Raw genomic sequence first — 19,149 nt, 5'->3', positions numbered from 1 at the left:
GGGGACAAGCCGAGTCAAATACCAAGAGGTCACAACACAGAGAGCGAGAACTACGACGAACGAAGTCACAGGGGAAAGCAGGAACGGGACCTAGGTAAACGGGCAGAGGACAAACTAGGGTATAACGAGGTCAGCTGCTCAAGCCAGAGACTGGAACTATAACTGACACTGCTTGCAGGTAACAGCGCACTTAAATAGCCAGACAGATACCAAAACGAGGCAGGGAAGATTAACCCCTGCATGACCATCCCGGGGAGAGAGTAATCAGAAACAAACCCCGGACTGAATCATGACAATATCTATATATAAATTATTTTTATATATGTTATTTTTGAAAAAAGGGCTATAAGACAATTTGCTGCAGAAGGAGCCTTTCCCCTCTACCTTGTCTGCAGTGGCAGAAAATGACAATATGGCTTTTTAATTTCTTTAATCACCTAATATCCACACTCATTAGGAAATTGTATACCATCATTGCTCCACCCAAAATTACCTCTTGACCTCCAGAGCTTTCCATATAGAAATGGGGAGAATGGGTTTGCTGGTGTTGTAATTTTAGTTCTTGTTATAGCACAGTCCCATTTTTCACATTTCACTGGATAAAACTACATAAAATATTGAGTAAATTCTCAAATTCAGCATACAATTACATCCAAAGCTGATTTTAAGTATTTGGAGAATTCTTTCATATTTTATATAAACTTATACTGCAAAAACAGGGATGATATACGGTATTATACTGTATTTTATAGCTTTTGTAATCAATACACTTAAGAGGAGTGTTTGCTTTAACTTTATTCCTGCAGCTCCCCTGAGTATACCGTTGATTTTTCTTTAATCCTCCCTATGGTTCCAGAGAGATGGGCCATTACATTAAGTGCTAATTTTTATGGTCTTACAACATGGCATGTCTCAAAAGATCCTCTGGGGCGGGTCTCGGATTTCTCTGGGGCGTGTCTTTTGGCTGCTCTGTGTAAGATCTCAATGAGCCACGCCTCCTTGGTAAAATTAATACTAAATAGACTCATAAGGTGGATTTAAATAAAAAACAACCAAGAAACAAATTGCTCAGTGGATCTTTACACAAAGATGAGAGGTGAGGTGGATTCTCTAAGCCTAAGGTCCGGGTAGGCAAATGGCGCACGGGCGTCGGTGCAGTAGGAGGGATAAAACAGAGTTACTGGAGGCAAACTAAAAGTCTTAAAGGTGTCCCAAGTGGACAGATGTCTTGGAAGCCACAGATGGACACATACAGTTATATGAAAAAGTTTGGGAACCCCTATTAATCTTAAGCTTAATGTTGCAACAGCTATTTCAGTTTCATATATCTAATAGCTGTTGGACACAGTAATGTTTCTGCCTTGAAATGAGGTTTATTGTACTAACAGAAAATGTGCAATCTGGATTCAAACAAAATTTGACAGGTGCATAAGTATGGGCACCCTTATCATTTTCTTGTTTTAAATACTCCTACCTACTTTTTACTGACTTACTAAAGCACTTTTTTTTGGTTTTCTAACCTCATTGAGCTTTGAACTTCATAGCCAGGTGTATGCAATCATGAGAAAAGCTACTTAAAGTGGCCACTTGCAGGTTGTTCTCCTGTTTGAATCTCCTCTGAAGAGTGGCATCATGGGCTCCTCAAAACAACGGTCTAATGATCTGAAAACAAAGATTATTAAATATAGCTGTTCAGGGGAAGGATACAAAAAGCTGTCTCAGAGATTTAACCTGTCAATTTCCACTGTGAGGAACATAGTAAGGAAATGGAAGAACACAGGTACAGTTCTTGTTAAGGCCAGAAGTGGCAGGCCAAGAAAAACATCAGAAAGGCAGAGAAGAAGAATGGTGAGATCAGTCAAGGACAATCCTCAGACCACCTCCAGAGAGCTGCAGCATCAACTTGCTGCAGATGGTGTCACTGTGCATCGGTCAACTATACAACGCACTTTGCACAAGGAGAAGCTGTATGGGAGAGTGATGCGAAAGAAGCCGTTTCTGCAAGCACCCCACAAACAGAGTCGGCTGAGGTATGCAAAAGCACATTTGGAGAAGGCAATTTCTTTTTGGAAGAAGGTCCTGTGGACTGATGAAACCAAGATTGAGTTGTTTGTTCATACAAAAAGGCATTACGCATGGCGGCCAAAAAACACAGCATTCCAAGAAAAACACTTGCTACCCACAGTAAAATTTGGTGGAGGTTCCATCATGCTTTGGGGCTGTGTGGCCAATGCCGGCATCGGGAATCTCGTTAAAGTTGAGGGACGCATGGATTCCTCCAAGTGTCAGCAGATTCTTGACAATAATGTTCATGAATCAGTGACAAAGTTGAAGTTACGCAGGGGATGGATCTTTCAGCAAGACAATGATCCAAAACACCGCTCCAAATCTACTCAGGCATTCATGCAGAGGAACAATTACACTGTTCTGCAATGGCCATCCCAGTCCCCAGACCTGAATATCATTGAACATCTGTGGGATCATTTGAAGAGGGCTGTCCATGCTCGGCGACCATCAAACTTAACTGAACTGGAATTGTTTTGTAAAGAGGAAGGGTCAAAAATACCTTCATCCAGAATCCAGGAACTCATTAAAAGCTACAGGAAGCGACTAGAGGCTGTTATTTTTGCAAAAGGAGGATTTACTAAATATTAATGTCACTTTTCTGGTAGGGTGCCCATACTTATGCACCTGTCAAATTTTGTTTGAATGCAGATTGCACATTTTCTGTTAGTACAATAAACCTCATTTCAAGGCAGAAACATTACTGTGTCCAACAGTTATTAGACATATGAAACTGAAATAGCTGTTGCAAAAAAAAACTATTTTTATAAAACATTAAGCTTAAAATTAATAGGAGTGCACAAACTTTTTCATATAACTGTAGAGGCAAACTGAAAGTCTTAAAAGGGTCCTGGAGACCACTGGCAGGTAACAACATTTCTGGAGGCCATAGACAAACAGCGGAAGTCCTGAAGACCACTGACAGGTAGCAGTGTTACTGGAAACCACAGATATGTGTAGTACTTAAGCAGCATGGTGCAGCACGGTGGCGCAGTGGTTAGCACAGCAGCCTTGCAGCGCTGGGGTCCTGGGTTCTAATCCCACGTTGGACAACATCTGCAAAGAGTTTGTATGTTCTCTCTGTGTTTGCATGGGTTTCCTCCGGGCATTCCGGTTTCCTCCCACATTCCAAAGACATACTGATAGGGAATTTAGGTTGTGAGCCTCATCGGGGACAGCGATGATAATGTTTGCAAAACTGTAAAGCGCTGCGGAATATGTTAGCGCTATATAAAAATAAAGATTATTATTACTGAAGACCACTGAAAGGTAACAAGATTACTGGAAACCGCAGACAAACAGCTGAAGACCACTGACTGGTAGTAGGTTCACTGGAAACTGCAGACAACCAGGTGAAACCCCGAAAACCACTGACAGGTAGCAAGGTTACTGGAAACCGCAGACAAGTGAAGACCACTGAGAGGTAGTGAGATTAATGGAAACCACAGACAAGGGGAGTCCTGAAGACCACTGAGAGGAAGAATGGTTACTGGAAATTCATGCACTGGAAACCACAGACAGCCAGGAGACTGGAACTCTGCACAGACAACTAAGAGTTACAATCAAGTGTTAATACCAAGACCCAGATGTGTGACCCGGGAGGCCTTATTTATTCCTAGGAAACACATGGGAGCACGCCGGGCTACTTGCAAAGCCTGACGTGGAGCACAAGAACATCTAACGCACCAGGGCCGAGGTATAACCTAAGAAGTGACCTGGTGAAAAGTCTTCTTCAGTTTGTCATCTTTATACATAATGATCCCTTCCACTGCAGGCACGTGTAATTAATCCGACCACTTCTGGCAGTCTGTGCAGTCATTATGGAGGCGGATGTGAGTGAGCCATTAACTCGGATGACTATGTGTGCTTAGCAGGTGTGGCCGCTGCCAAGTCCTCGCCGCTAGAGAGGGAGGCTGCAATTATCACAGCGCCGGACCGCACCGCGGTCTGCGGCTGTTTAGGAATATAACGTGTCGTTTTTAGTGGGTGGATGGAAAGTGAACTTCTGCGAAGACTGAAGAGGGAGACAGGGAAAATGGTTTATTAATATCCTAAGCAGCCATTCCTATGTTATATCGGTCATGGTTAACAACCACCATAGAAAACAGAGCAGATCCAGCATCATCAGGTGCACGCTGGGCAACCGGGACAGATGACCGATGGAGGAGACATTGTATATGGAGAGAAGCATTGGACTCGTCAATCATTAAATTACATTTTCTTTGTAATTCCCATCACTTCGGATGAATAATATTCGGCTCCCCGCCCTCCAGCCCCCTCACCCCCAGTGTACAACATCTGGCCCCTCACCCCCAGTGTACAACATCTGGCCCCTCGCCCCCTTCAGTGTACAACATCTGGCCCCTCGCCCCCAATGTATAACATGCAGCCCCCTAACCACCAGTGTATAACATCCGGCCTCCTAACCCCCCTGTGTATAACATCCATCCCGTTCACCCACTGGTGTATAAAATCCTGCCCCTTCACCCTCCGGTATATAACATCTGGCCCCTCGCCCCCCAGTGTATAACATCCAGCCCCCTAACCTTCAGTGTATAACATCCCGCCTCCTAACCCCCCTGTATATAACATCTGGCCCCTCGCCCCCCCAGTGTATAACATCCAGCCCCCTAACCTTCAGTGTATAACATCCCGCCTCCTAACCCCCCTGTATATAACATCTGGCCCCTCGCCCCCCCAGTGTATAACATCCAGCCCCCTAACCTTCAGTGTATAACATCCCGCCTCCTAACCCCCCTGTATATAACATCTGGCCCCTCGCCCCCCCAGTGTATAACATCCAGCCCCCTATCCTTCAGTGTATAACATCCAGCCCCCTATCCTTCAGTGTATAACATCCCGCCTCCTAACCCCCCTGTATATAACATCTGGCCCCTCGCCCCCCCAGTGTATAACATCCAGCCCCCTATCCTTCAGTGTATAACATCCAGCCCCCTATCCTTCAGTGTATAACATCCCGCCTCCTAACCCCCCTGTATATAACATCTGGCCCCTCGCCCCCCCAGTGTATAACATCCAGCCCCCTATCCTTCAGTGTATAACATCCAGCCCCCTATCCTTCAGTGTATAACATCCAGTCCCCTATCCTTCAGTGTATAACATCCAGCCCCCTATCCTTCAGTGTATAACATCCAGTCCCCTATCCTTCAGTGTATAACATCCAGCCCCCTATCCTTCAGTGTATAACATCCAGCCCCCTAACCCCCAGTGTATAACATCCAGCACCCTCGTCCCCCAAGGTATAACATTCAGCCCCCTCACCCTCCCAGTAAATAACATCCAGCCCCCTCACCCTCCCAGTAAATAACATCCAGCCCCCTCACCCCCGGTGTATAACATCTGGCCCCTCGCCCCCACTGTATAACATCCAGCCCCCTAACCCCCAGTGTATAACAATCAGCCCCCTCAACTGCCAGTGTATAACATTCAGCCCCCTAACCACCAGTGTATAACATCCGACCCCTTGTCCCCCAGTGTAAAACATCCGACCCCTTGTCCCCCAGTGTAAAACATCCAGCCCCCTCACCCCCCGGTTTATAACATCTGGCCCCTCGCCCCCAGTGTATAACATCCAGCCCCATAACTCCCAGTGTATAACATCCAGCCCCTCACCCCCCGGTGTATAACATCCAGCCCCCTTCCCCTTGGTATATAACATCTAGCCCCCTCGCCCCCCAGTGTATAACATTGTGCCCCCTGTACAGATAGTGGAGGGGGATAATACTATGAGCTGTTATCAGGGGTCAGACTATTAGTTAAAGTAATGGGAAAATGTTAATGCTTCAGCATAAAACACTGAGGACAATTGTAGCTTCCAGCTTTCTGGGAGAAGTTTGGGAACGTTACTTTACTATTTAAACTACATGGATAAAATAGAAAACTCCGAATTAGCACAGGGCCCGCATGGCACCGACAGTGGCAGACACAACCTCAGTACCTCTAATTGTTGGACTACGGTTGTCAGACATCATTCCATAAATCCTATATAAACACATTCCAGATTCTTTTCCTTTTTTGATCCAGAAATACTTGACATTTATGGGGCAGTGAGCCATGTGTAAGGCATTAATGGTTTTCCTGCAATGCGCCCATCCCGGTGACTCAGGTTTCTGTCGCTTTGTGGTCATTTCAGCCTTTTTATGTAAAGATGGATATTTTGGCAGGAGAACTATTATTCTAGGTGTGTCATGCCCTCCATGGTCTAGTTACCCCATGCCGGGTTTGTTGGCACAATGTAAGCAGTTGGGTGGTGCCCGCTCCATGTATTTACTGGCTGCAGAGAAGATACCATGACCGCACCTATCGTCTGTGTGTTCATGATAGGACTCAGCCATATCTGCTTTGTTCAGAGAGGGAACACCCCACGAGATCTACTGTAAACTAGGAACACCCCATAAGACCAGCCGTATGGCAGTAACACCCCACAAGCACCGCCATGTACGGAGGTCACCCCACAAGATCTGCCATACACAGTGAGCATCCCACAAGACCTGCAGTCTACCATGGACACCACACAAGACCAGCCATATGCCGGTAACACCCCACATGACCCACTGCAAACCAGGAACACCCCTCAAGACCAGCCATATGCCTGGAACATCCCACAAGCACTGCCATGTACCCAGGTCATCCCACAAGATCTGCAGTGTATCAAAGACACCACACAGGACCACTTGTATACCAGGAACACTCCCTAAAACCTGTCGTAAACCAGGAACCCCCGACAAGTCCTGCCATGTACAGGAACACCCCACAAGACCTGCCACATACACCTCACAGGACTCGTTGTAAACCAGGAACACCCCTCAAGAGCTGCCGAATACTGGGGATACCCCACAACACCTGCCATATACCGGAAACACCACACAGGACTCGTTGTAAACCAGGAACACCCCACAAGACCTGCCGAATACCGGGAACACCCCACAAGACCTGCCGCATACCGGAAACACCCCGCAAGACCTGCCGTATACCGGAAACACCCCGCAAGACCTGCCATATACCGGGAACACCGCACAGGACTCGTAAACCAGGAACACCCAAGACCTGCCGAATACTGGGGACACCCCACAAGACCTGCAGCATATTGGAAACACCCCGCAAGACCTGCCGTATACCGTTAACACTGCACAGAACTCGTTGTAAACTAGGAACACCCCACACGACCTGCTGTATACCAAGGACACCCCACAAGACCTGCAGTATACCGGAAACATCCCACAAGACCTGCTGTATACCAGGAACACCCCACAAGACCTGCAGTATACCGGAAACACCCCACAAGACCTGCCATATATCGGGAACACCCCACAAGACCTGCCGTATAACAGAAACACCCCACAAGGCCTGCCGTATACCGGGAACATCCAACACCTGTTGTATACCGGGAACACTCCACAAGACCTGCCGTATACCGGGAACACCCCACAAGACCTGCCGTAAAGCGGGAACATCCCACAAGACCTGCCGTATAACAAACACCCCACAAGGCCTGCCGTATACCGGGAACATCCAACACCTGTTGTATACCGGGAACACCCCACAAGACCTGCCGTATACCGGGAACACCCCACAAGACCTGCCGTAAAGCGGGAACATCCCACAAGACCTGCCGTATACCGGGAACACCCCACAAGACCTGCCGTAAAGCGGGAACATCCCACAAGACCTGCCGTATACCGGGAACACCCCACAAGACCTGCCGTAAAGCGGGAACATCCCACAAGACCTGTTGTATACAAGGAACACTCTACAAGACATGTTATATACTGGGAATATCCCACAAGACTTGACGTATACTGGGAAGAACTCACAAGACCTGGCGTATACAAGGAACAATCTACAAGACCTGGCGTATACCGGAAGCACCAAAGTAAACATGCTGTATACCAAAAATGCCCCACAAGACCTGCCACATCCAGGGAACATCCAACAACCCTTCCAACACATCATCGTGAAGAACCTTAGTACCTCTTGATATGCTACCTAATATATCCCACCCTAGATGCCGTTGTCCCAAGATAATCAGTATTATTCCAATGTATAAATTTAATCTTATAGCGTTTATATGCATGCTTATGAATATAAGAGTGATCAGACCTCTATTTTCTCATACAGAGCTCCAAATCGTCCTCATAAATATTGCAGTAGAATATAACGTTCTTGCTACCTACAACCACCACTAGGGGGAGCGCATGGTATACAGATCACACATTGAACTGAATAAGAAAACTGTATGCAGTGAGCTCCCCCTAGTGGTGGCTGCTGAAGATAAGATCTAACAATTGAAGCAGCAGCTTCCATGTCATATACATGATTGCTTCTAATAAGTAGGGTACCTAGATTAATGAGGCCTTGTTATGCAAGAACTAAATCCATATTTGATGTCTTCTTTTCAGCTCTTCATGACAGATAATTCTTTAGTGCATTGGCGCATTGCTGTGAATACTAAGAAGTCGGCATGGATTTTTCTAGAAATTCTAGTATGTGCCATCCACCCTTTTCCCTTCGTGCGACGGTGTGAAGAAAACAAGGTACCCGACTCGGAGAAACTGGTCTTCCTCTCACAAGCCGAAATATTCCTGTCCATCCTGATGTTCCTTCGTGTTTACCTGTTGCCCAGGACGGTGCTGCTTCACAGTAAGGTGCTGGTGGACGCCTCTTATCGGAGCATCGGGGCCCTAAACAAGATCAAATTTCAGTACCAGTTTGTTATAAAGATCCTGATGAACACCTGCCCAGGTCGGGTCCTGCTCATCCTGACCGTCAGTCTCTGGATTGTGTCCTCTTGGGTCCTGTCCGTGTGTGAGAGGTAAGAGGGCAACTAATGATTCCTCATTGGGGGCAAATAAAAGATATGGTGCAAATGCTCTAGGGGGAAATACACTAATTATCTGCTAATAGATTACCAGGCCATCGAAATATGTGTTCAGGTGTGATAGAGGTAAATCTAAAAGAGCAGTATTATAGCAGTTATATTCTTGTACATAGGGGCAGTATTATAGTAGTTATATTCTTGTACATAGGGGCAGTATTATAGTAGTTATATTCTTGTACATAGAAGCAGTATTATAGTAGTTATATTCTTGTACATAAGAGCAGTATTATAGTAGTTATATTCTTGTACATAGGAGCAGTATTATAGCAGTTATATTCTTGTACATAGGGGCAGTATTATAGTAGTTATATTCTTGTACATAGGGGCAGTATTATAGTAGTTATATTCTTATACATAGGAGCAGTATTATAGTAGTTATATTCTTGTACATAGGGGCAGTATTATAGTAGTTATATTCTTATACATAGGAGCAGTATTATAGTAGTTATATTCTTGTACATAGGAGCAGTATTATAGTAGTTATATTCTTATACATAGGAGCAGTATTATAGTAGTTATATTCTTGTACATAGGGGCAGTATTATAGTAGTTATATTCTTGTACATAGAAGCAGTATTATAGCAGTTATATTCTTGTACATAGGGGCAGTATTATAGTAGTTATATTCTTGTACATAGGGGCAGTATTATAGCAGTTATATTCTTGTACATAGGGGCAGTATTATAGCAGTTATATTCTTGTACGTAGGGGCAGTATTATAGCAGTTATATTCTTGTACGTAGGGGCAGTATTATAGTAGTTATATTCTTGTACATAGGGGCAGTATTATATTAGTTATATTCTTGTACATAGAGGGCAGTATTATAGTAGTTATATTCTTGTACATAGAAGCAGTATTATAGTAGTTATATTCTTGTACATAGGGGCAGTATTATAGTAGTTATATTCTTGTACATAGGGGCAGTACTATAGTAGTTATATTCTTGTACATAGAAGCAGTATTATAGTAGTTATATTCTTGTACATAGGGGCAGTACTATAGTAGTTATATTCTTGTACATTGGAGCAGTATTATAGCAGTTATATTCTTGTACATAGGAGCAGTATTATAGCAGTTATATTCTTGTACATAGGGGCAGTATTATAGCAGTTATATTCTTGTACATAGGGGCAGTATTATAGCAGTTATATTCTTGTACATAGGGGCAGTATTATAGCAGTTATATTCTTGTACATAGGGGCAGTATTATAGTAGTTATATTCTTGTACATAGGAGCAGTATTATAGTAGTTATATTCTTGTACATAGGAGCAGTACTATAGTAGTTATATTCTTGTACATAGGGGCAGTATTATAGTAGTTATATTCTTGCATATAGGAGCAGTATTATAGTAGTTATATTCTTGCAGATAGGAGCAGTATTATAGTAGTTATATTCTTGTACATAGGGGGCAGTATTATAGTAGTTATATTCTTGTACATAGGGAGCAGTATTATAGTAGTTATATTCTTGTACATAGGAGCAGTATTATAGTAGTTATATTATTGTACATAGGAGCAGTATTATAGTAGTTATATTATTGTACATAGGAGCAGTATTATAGTAGTTATATTCTTGTACATAGGGGCAGTATTATAGTAGTTATATTCTTGTACATAGGGGCAGTATTATAGTAGTTATATTCTTGTACATAGGGGCAGTATTATAGTAGTTATATTCTTGTACATAGGGGCAGTATTATAGTAGTTATATTCTTGTACATAGGGGCAGTATTATAGTAGTTATATTCTTGTACATAGGGGCAGTATTATAGTAGTTATATTCTTGTACATAGGAGCAGTATTATAGTAGTTATATTCTTGTACATTGGAGCAGTATTATAGCAGTTATATTCTTGTACATAGTAGCAGTAATATAGTAGTTATATTCTTGTACATAGGGGGCAGTATTATTGCCGTTATATTTGTTTTCACAGAGATACGACAGCTGATCTGACCAGTGCTATGTGGTTGATTCCTATCACCTTTCTAACCATTGGCTATGGAGATTTGGTGCCTGTAACGGTGTGTGGGAAGATGGTGTGCCTTTTCACAGGAGTTATGGTAAGACAAAAAGTCAGATTCTCAAGGGACAGGCAAAAACTAGGACATGATAGAAGCCATATCATGATCATTTATTTGCTAGATGAAACCATTTTTATATTATCCCATATCCTCATGACAACTCTTCATGGCTCCTTGTTCATTATGTGACACTGACTTTGTAGGGGGGTTTCACCTTGTGCGTCTGTTTCAGGGGGTCGGATGTACGGCTCTAATCGTTGCTGTAGCTGCTCAGAAACTGGAATTTACAAAGGCAGAGAAGCACGTCCACAACTTCATGATGGATATTCGTTATATGAAACAGGTAAGTGTTGCATTGCGCAATAATTAGTGTATTTTTTTTTTTTTTTTATAAAAACAACTGTTTTTTTTTTCTTGGGTGTATCAAATAAAACTTGCACGTTCACTTCACATTGTCTTCCATTTTCATACACTGTGGGTGACAATTGCATTAAATGGTCCGTCTCTAACAGCAGCAACCAGAGCTGGCGCAGATTGCTGCTGTTAACTATTTAGATGCTGCTGTCAATCAGCAGCAACCAGAGCTGGCACAGATTGCTGCTGTTAACTATTTAGATGCTGCTGTCAATCAGCAGCAACCAGAGCTGGCACAGATTGCTGCTGTTAACTATTTAGATGTTGCTGTCAATCAGCAGCAACCAGAGCTGGCGCAGATTGCTGCTGTTAACTATTTAGATGTTGCTGTCAATCAGCAGCAACCAGAGCTGGCGCAGATTGCTGCTGTTAACTATTTAGATGTTGCTGTCAATCTCTTACAGCAGCTTTTAAATTGTTGCAATTAGTTTTCATGGTATTGTGATTGCGGGGTGCTAATGATCAAGCGATGGGAGGTTTAAAAAAAAGATAGAAAGTAATAGTTAATAAAATAAGCTTTTTTAATTTAATATTAATATAATAAAAAAATGGAAATCACCTTTTTTTCTCCAATTTAAAAATAAAGAAACGAAAAAAAAAAAAGTTTTTTTTTTACTTCAGCTATTTTTTCTTGCTGTTCGCCATTATGTTTTTGGAAATTCTCGAAACTTGCAGCCGAATTGTTACTTTTAACTTTTTTTTTTAATAAGTTGTAACATTTTTACCCCAACGTTTTCCAATTCCTTACAAAGTGATTTATTTGCATATTGCAAAGTTTTGCACAAATTCTTAATCCAATTTTAATGGAACGTGTATATGGCTTCTTGCTTGCAAAAAAATGCACCTAAAAAGGTAAAAGAAATAAGAAAAAAAAAAAAAAAAAAGCAGCTTGTTTGGTTTTGTGCAAAATGAATGAACCAGTGTGCGCTATTTGAAGAATTTGGTACCAAACAAAAAATAAATAAATAAATCAGCAACCAATATAATTAGAGAAAAAAGAAATACTTAAAAAAATAAACAATCCGTGAAAGTCCAATCTATGAAAATATATAAAGTTAATAAACCAATATGGTAAATGGTGTTAAAAAAAAAAAATTAAATGCTGAATTGAATTTTTGGGGGTCATTTTGCAATAAAAAGTGGTAAAAAAAAAAAAAAAAAAAAAAATAATATATATATATATATATATATATATATATATATATATATATATCTCCCCCAAATGACAACATCTGCTTGCAAGATAGACAGCAATCAGCATATATTAACCCTTAATGCACCCTTAGTCCTACATTCTGCTGCCTTGGACGTGATGTCCTCCATCATAGCAACCGTTGGCACAACACGTCGCGCGTACATTGCGTGCGGTGGGCTCAGCAAACAATACAGATCCGGCTCTGGGACCAGCGGGAGCCGTCGGCCTGAGAAATGACCTTACCGAATACAATAGTGATCTCATCTGCCAGCAGGTTCCTGACCGCGTGCTACCTACGCTGGAAATAAAGCTGCACTCTGGGAATCCAGTTCTGCACTTAGTGGCGGTGTACTGTGATGCCGCCACTCTTACACATCACATGTATGAAGCCATCAATGTGAAGAAACTCCCCAGTGGTGCCTCATGAGATCAAGAATCATGTGATGGGGCAAAAACCGAACAATAACTGCCCTGACCATTTTTCCCAGAACGGTTAACCTCCAAATTGTGCTGGTAAATAGTGGGAAGATAATGATGTCCAAAGGGACAGGGTGCAGCGCACTAGGGTCATACAATGTCTATATTAACCGTTCCATACTGTGCCCGGAGCAACACAGAGAGATGAGAAGTAACATGTAATTCCTAAATAAAGCCGCCATACAGGTGCAAGATAATGTTGCCAGATCAATAGCGCCATACAGTGCCCAGACTAAGAGCATAATATAGCATCCAGATCAAGTGCCACATAGGGTCCAGATCACAGGCATCAGAGAGCCTAGATCAATCGTGCCATAGTGTCCAGATTAATAGCGCCATTCAGTGGCATGATCGATGGCGCCATGAAGAGACCGGCTCAATAGCGCCATACTGTACCAAGACTAAGAGCATAATATAGCATCCAGATCAATGCCATATAGGGCTTAGATCAATTATTCAATAGTGTCCGGTTCGATACAGTGCAATACAGTGTCGGGACCAATAGCACCACTCAGTGTCCGGATCGATAGTGCCATACAGTGTCCAGATCGACAGCCCCATACAGTGTCCAGATCAATAGTGCTATACAGTGTCCGGATTGATAGCGCCATACAGTTTTCGGATCAATAGCGCCAAGCAGTGTCCAGAAAGACAGCTTTACAGTGTCCGGATCGATAGCACCATATAGTTTTCGGATCGATAGCGCCATAGTGTCCGGATTGATAGCGCCATACAGTGTCCAGATCGATAGCGCCACACAGTGTCTGGTTCGATAGCACCATACAGTGTCCAGATCGATAGCGCCACACAGTGTCTGGTTCGATAGCACCATACAGTGTCCGGCTCGATAGCGCCATACAGTGTCCGGATCCGTAGCGCCATACAGTGTCCAGATCCGTAGCGCCACAGTTTCAAGATGAATGATGCCATATAGTGTCCAGATCAATAGTGATGGTGTCTAATAAATAATGCCATACAGTGTCTATATCAAAAATGCCAGTGTCCAGATCAATAGTATCATACAGTATCCTAATAAATAATGCCATAGTGTCCAGATCAATAGTATCATACAGTGCCCAAATCAATACTGCCAGTGTGCATCGACAACATATAGCGCCCCAGCTATACAATGTCCATAGCAATAGCGCAAAATTAAGAGTGCCATATAGTATCTCGGCCAGTAATGCCCGACAGTGCCCAGATAAATACTGTAGTGCCCAGTAGTGTCAGGTGTATAGTACCGTACAGCACCACTTTGGCTTACTACTCTTACATCCATACGTTTATACCACAGGCATCTTCTGGTTACCTCCGGTAGCACCTCACCCGTTCAGCAACATGACCCTGCCGGTTGTGTTGTGCTGGCACGCTACCCGCCACATGGTGCTTTCTAAAGTTGTACAATAGTTAAGGAAACTCCAGTCACACCACCGGAGGGGCCGAATGTTCTGCGACCTTCTGATAACGACCTTGCCTTTCTACTATTACGGGCAACAGAGGCTTTTTCTCCATGTTTCTCAGCAACCCAAAAGGTGCCCTTGGTAGCCGCACAATACCGGGAGGCCCCGAAGGGCGCGACCTGTGGATTCTTATTATAGCTGGGTCAGAAGACTTCAGCTTCCACACAGGAAACAATTAAGATTTCCATACAGGAAGAGAGACATTTATGAATCATGTTATGGCAGATCCACAATGGAGACAATCGGGGGCATTAATACGCATCGGCCGGTGGCCCGTCTTCCAGATTTGACCTCTTGGGAACCCGTCTTTTGAAAAGCCGTAGTGAACATTAAAGACTATTCTCCAGAAATGGCCGGATCGACTCATTTCCAACGAAAAAGGAAAGCTTTTTTTATAGTAAAGCGAGAAGTTTGTTCCTAATTGGTGCCTGTTGGAAATTTGCTTAAATGCATGTATTTAGGGCTATAAATAATTTTTGGAATTGGATAATTTTTGGAATTGGGTTTCATTCCACATGTATTACCGTTTGGCATTACAGTTTTATTTCTGACTGCAGAACGAGTTAACAGAGTATCCATGGGTAAACTCTTTCTGAGAGGGAAAGTTTAACTCTTGTCTGAACTCCCCTGTCTATTTATGACCACATCAAAGTTGGGCAGAACTTTGATGTGGTCATAGATTTAAATGAGGAGAGCTCAGAAAACACAGATATGCCTTTCAAAATTTAAATCAGGATCTATGGGATAACATTTCTTTTTGTGGCTAGTGACATGTCAAGATTGGCATGCCAAGGTGAGGAGACTTAAGCCTTGCAATGCTCTTCTGCGAAATTAAATATACAAATAGTCTCTTCAGAGAGGAAGAGGACAGGAACTTTAGAGCCATCTATTTGAAGTAGCTATCCTAAAAGCCAATATCGACCCTTTAACGAGCCTTGCCACATGGCTTAGGATAAAAGCCAAACCATAATCTCAATTTGCAGACACTGTGTTTCTGGGTTCTGCTCCTCGTCAGTGCAAAGTATGAGATCTGGTTTGACTGTGTGAGAGGTGTCTGACCAGGATCCAAGGGGTAACGTTTTGCATTCCTTAGATTGAATTTATCTTAAGTCATATGGCAAGGCTCATTAAAAGAATCGATATTGACTTTTAGGATAACTACTTCCAATAGGTTGTGCTAGAGTTCGACTCCTCTTCCTCTCTGAAGAGGTAATTTGCATATTTAATGTCCCAGAGGAGCACTGAAATGCTTTTAAGTCTCCTCAGCATGGCATGGCAGTCTTGACATGTCAATTTCCGCAAGGAGAAACCTTACCCCTTGCATCCCAGTCAGACGCCTCTCATCCAGCCAAACCAGATCTCACACTTTGCACTGATAAAGGGCAACAGACCCAAAACACAGTGTCTGCAAACTAAGATTATGGTTTTGGCTTTTAATCCTAAGTTATGTGGCAAGGCTCGTTAAAGGGTCGATATTGACTTTTAGGTTTGCTACTTCCAATAGGTGGTGCTAGAGTTCTAATCTTCTTCCTTTAAAACAGAATAAGCTCACTTACTGATTTGCGAAAATATGTTTTGGGGAAAATTGTAAACTGAAGAAGCACCTGCACTTATGCTGAACTTGACGAGCAGGCGTAGCTACACTCTCTTCTACCCCCTTCCTAACTCCCCCAACTTTTGCAAAGCTGATAAAACTGGCTGAAATTTTTTTGGCAACTCCGCATTACAGAAAAAGTTTGAAAACTTTTCAAAGCATTTTATACCAGTTTTCTGGTGAAAACACTTTTATAAATCTCCCTCTTTTCTCTTTTAGATTAAATGTAGAGCTGCCAATGTATTGCGAGAGGCCTGGCTGCTCCATAAGCACACGAAGCAGGGAGACATGGCCAAGATCCAAATGCACCAGCGGGAGCTATTAGGAGCCATTCATATGTAAGTCCAACGTCACAAGCCCCATTTATTGCCCTTTGGATCCAGGGTCTTTCCATAATTTATACCCATAAAATTTTGTTTTTTTTCCAATAAAAGTTCAAAATCAAGGGATACCAAGTAGGACAATAGTGGCATCAGAGAGGGAGGAAGTAGCTACCTTCTTCTACTTGGGTTCCCATATGTCATTGATCTTTGATGTTTTGGTTTGGAGGTTCTAAAATTCATATTTATTTTCACAGATTCCGTCGAAAAAGAATAAAGCACAAAAATCTGAAGGATCAGGTCAATGCCATGGTCGACATTTCCAAAGTAAGTAGAAGAATTGGTGGTAATCATTATTTGGTGATGTTCTTAAAGACTAAATGTATGGGTGTCCTTCAATGATGCTCTATGTTCTCTAGATGCAGATGATCATGACGGACCTTGATTATAACTTTACCTCCTCACACCAAGACCTGGAGAAGAGGATTGACCAACTAGATAAGAAACTGGATGAGATCAGCCGTTTAATATTGACAGCCATAGAGTCTCCCCAGTTGACACACTGACAAGGACAAGCCAAAACATTTGGAAGGTCCTCTTGAAACTCTCAGACATCTCTTTCGTTTTGTTTACCATTGAATAATTGTCTTCCACCTCCCCGCCTTCATTGTTCGAAGGGTTAAGAGGAAAATAACACTTTTTTGTCTGCTTGGAGCCTCGAGAGGACTGGTTACTACTAAATAAACTTTGTTGTAGTTGACTCGTCTTCAGAACTACTGATGAGGTCTTCAAAGAAGATAAGGTCAAATGGTGGTCTTCATGGACAACTTGTACTACACATTTGAAGCATGGATCATAAGGTTTATGTCCATCTCTAAAAGGAGTATATGTCATTTTTAAATAAGAGATTATTTTTGTAGATCTACAGTAGAGGAGTACAAAATATGATTATTGGCCAACATGAAGTGAAAAAGGGGATGGAGACAAAGCTTGGTTCAAAACTGAAGTCAAGGTGGGATTATAATTGGAAAGATGTAGCCAAGGCTGTGCTATGGTTGACAAGGTGGAGCCAAAGAGGGACCCAAGGTAGAACCTAATTGGGTCCTTGGTCAAAAAAGTGATGCCAAGGGGGCTTCTTGATTAAAAAAGTGGAGCCAAGGTTGAGACTTTGTTGGATATATAGAACCAAGGTTAAGCTTTGGGTGAATTAACATAGCCAGGATGGGGCCATGGCTGAAATGTGGAGAAGCTAAGGTTGAGCTTTGAATGATAAGGTTTGAGAAGATGCATCCTTGGTTAAAAAAAAGCACTGATTTCAGATCTTGAAAAATGTTGGAGCCAAGGTTAAGAATTGATTGAAAAGTTAAGTCAAGGGTGAGCCTTGGTAAAAAAGCTGATCCAAAAAGCAGCCTCTTGATTGAGAAACTGAAGCCATGGTGGGATCTAAATTGGAAAGGTGTAGCCAAGGCTTTGTTATAGTTGATAAGGTGAAGCCAAAGATAAGTCTTGGTGAAAATGGTAGAACAAATGTGGGTCATTGGTTAAAAAGATGATCGTAAAGTGGCTCTTTGGTTTAAAAGGTGAAACTAAGGTTTAGCTGAAAAAGAAAAGGAGCACGGGGTTAAGCTTTGTTTGAATTAGTCTTGCCGAGATGGAGTCCTGGATGAAATGGTGAAGCCTAGGTTAAGCTTTGAACGAACAGGTTGAAACGGGTCTTTAGTTGAGAAAGTGGTGCCAAGATGGGCTCTTGTTTAAAGATGGTGGGCTTAAGTTTAATCCTTTATTTAAAAGATGGTGTCTGGATTTAAAAAATGAAGCCGTAATTGAGCCTTACTGAAGAAAATGATGCTTAAGTGGGGTTCTTGGCAAGGTGGGGCATTGTGAAGCCACAGTTAAGTCTTAATCTGTAGACGTTAGTAGAGGTGGAGAACTCTAAAGTAAAGTGGATATTGGAAGGAGGTTGGCTAACATAGTAAATGAGATACTTTACAAATCACTACAACTTTTAGGATCGGAAGTCAAGATCCAAGAAATTAAGTGCTTGTAGATAAAAAGTTCAGAATTCACAAATTTCACAGGATTATAACGGCCTGAAAAATGGGACCAAGTTCCATTTAAAAAGGAGAATTCTTCTGAAATGTTAAAGCTATATTTAATGTTTGTCTGTTTATTGACAATAGGGCGGGGTCATGTTTTCAAATGATATATAGATGTAACTAAGAGAACTTTCAGATTCTGACCAAACCCATAAAAAAAACTATGCAGAATAACAACAGAGTAATAAAGAATATTTTAGCTCTCGTTTGTCATCTTATTGTCTTGACTGCCTTTGAGGGAGTTTCCAGGAATCCAAAAATTTTGCCTATCCTTAAAGTGAGCATACTCAGATGACTTTTAAGCCAAACCGGTTAATTTTAGCTATGGTCACAAGGGGGTATTCTCTGCGTATAGAGGAGAGAACGTTTTCCCACCCACATAGAAGAGGATTCTTTACTGTTAGGGTAGTGAGATGCCTGGATGTCATCCTGAAGCACAACAACATTGCATCTTACAGTTATTATGTTCTTTAGAAGGACGTAGATCTGGGGACTTTTTCTGATGGAATATAGGCTGAACTGGATGGACAAATGTCTTTTTTTGACCTTGCTAACTATGTTAGCAGGAATTGTTGACCGTCTAATGTTAATGGAGGTATCCAAACT

At 42.3% G+C, this 19,149-nt stretch overlaps 1 protein-coding gene across 1 annotated transcript in view; it reads left to right on the top strand.

Moving 5' to 3' along the window:
• The window catches only part of KCNN4 (potassium calcium-activated channel subfamily N member 4), a 44,058-nt gene extending 25,310 nt beyond the window's left edge, over positions 1 to 18,748 (top strand). The window contains exons 3-8 of the mRNA XM_069742421.1: positions 8,484 to 8,896; positions 10,900 to 11,026; positions 11,220 to 11,330; positions 16,347 to 16,465; positions 16,705 to 16,774; positions 16,867 to 18,748. Of these exons, the coding sequence (XP_069598522.1) occupies positions 8,484 to 8,896; positions 10,900 to 11,026; positions 11,220 to 11,330; positions 16,347 to 16,465; positions 16,705 to 16,774; positions 16,867 to 17,013 (987 nt within the window). The 3' untranslated portion in view covers positions 17,014 to 18,748. The remainder of the gene's footprint in view (positions 1 to 8,483; positions 8,897 to 10,899; positions 11,027 to 11,219; positions 11,331 to 16,346; positions 16,466 to 16,704; positions 16,775 to 16,866) is intronic.
• Positions 18,749 to 19,149: the final 401 nt, after the last annotated feature.

Source organism: Ranitomeya imitator, chromosome 10 (genome assembly GCF_032444005.1).
Source record: "Ranitomeya imitator isolate aRanImi1 chromosome 10, aRanImi1.pri, whole genome shotgun sequence".
NCBI classification, from domain to species: Eukaryota; Metazoa; Chordata; class Amphibia; order Anura; family Dendrobatidae; genus Ranitomeya; species Ranitomeya imitator.
The sequence above is the reverse complement of the archived record's forward strand: the minus strand, read 5'-3'. Positions and strand labels throughout refer to the sequence as shown.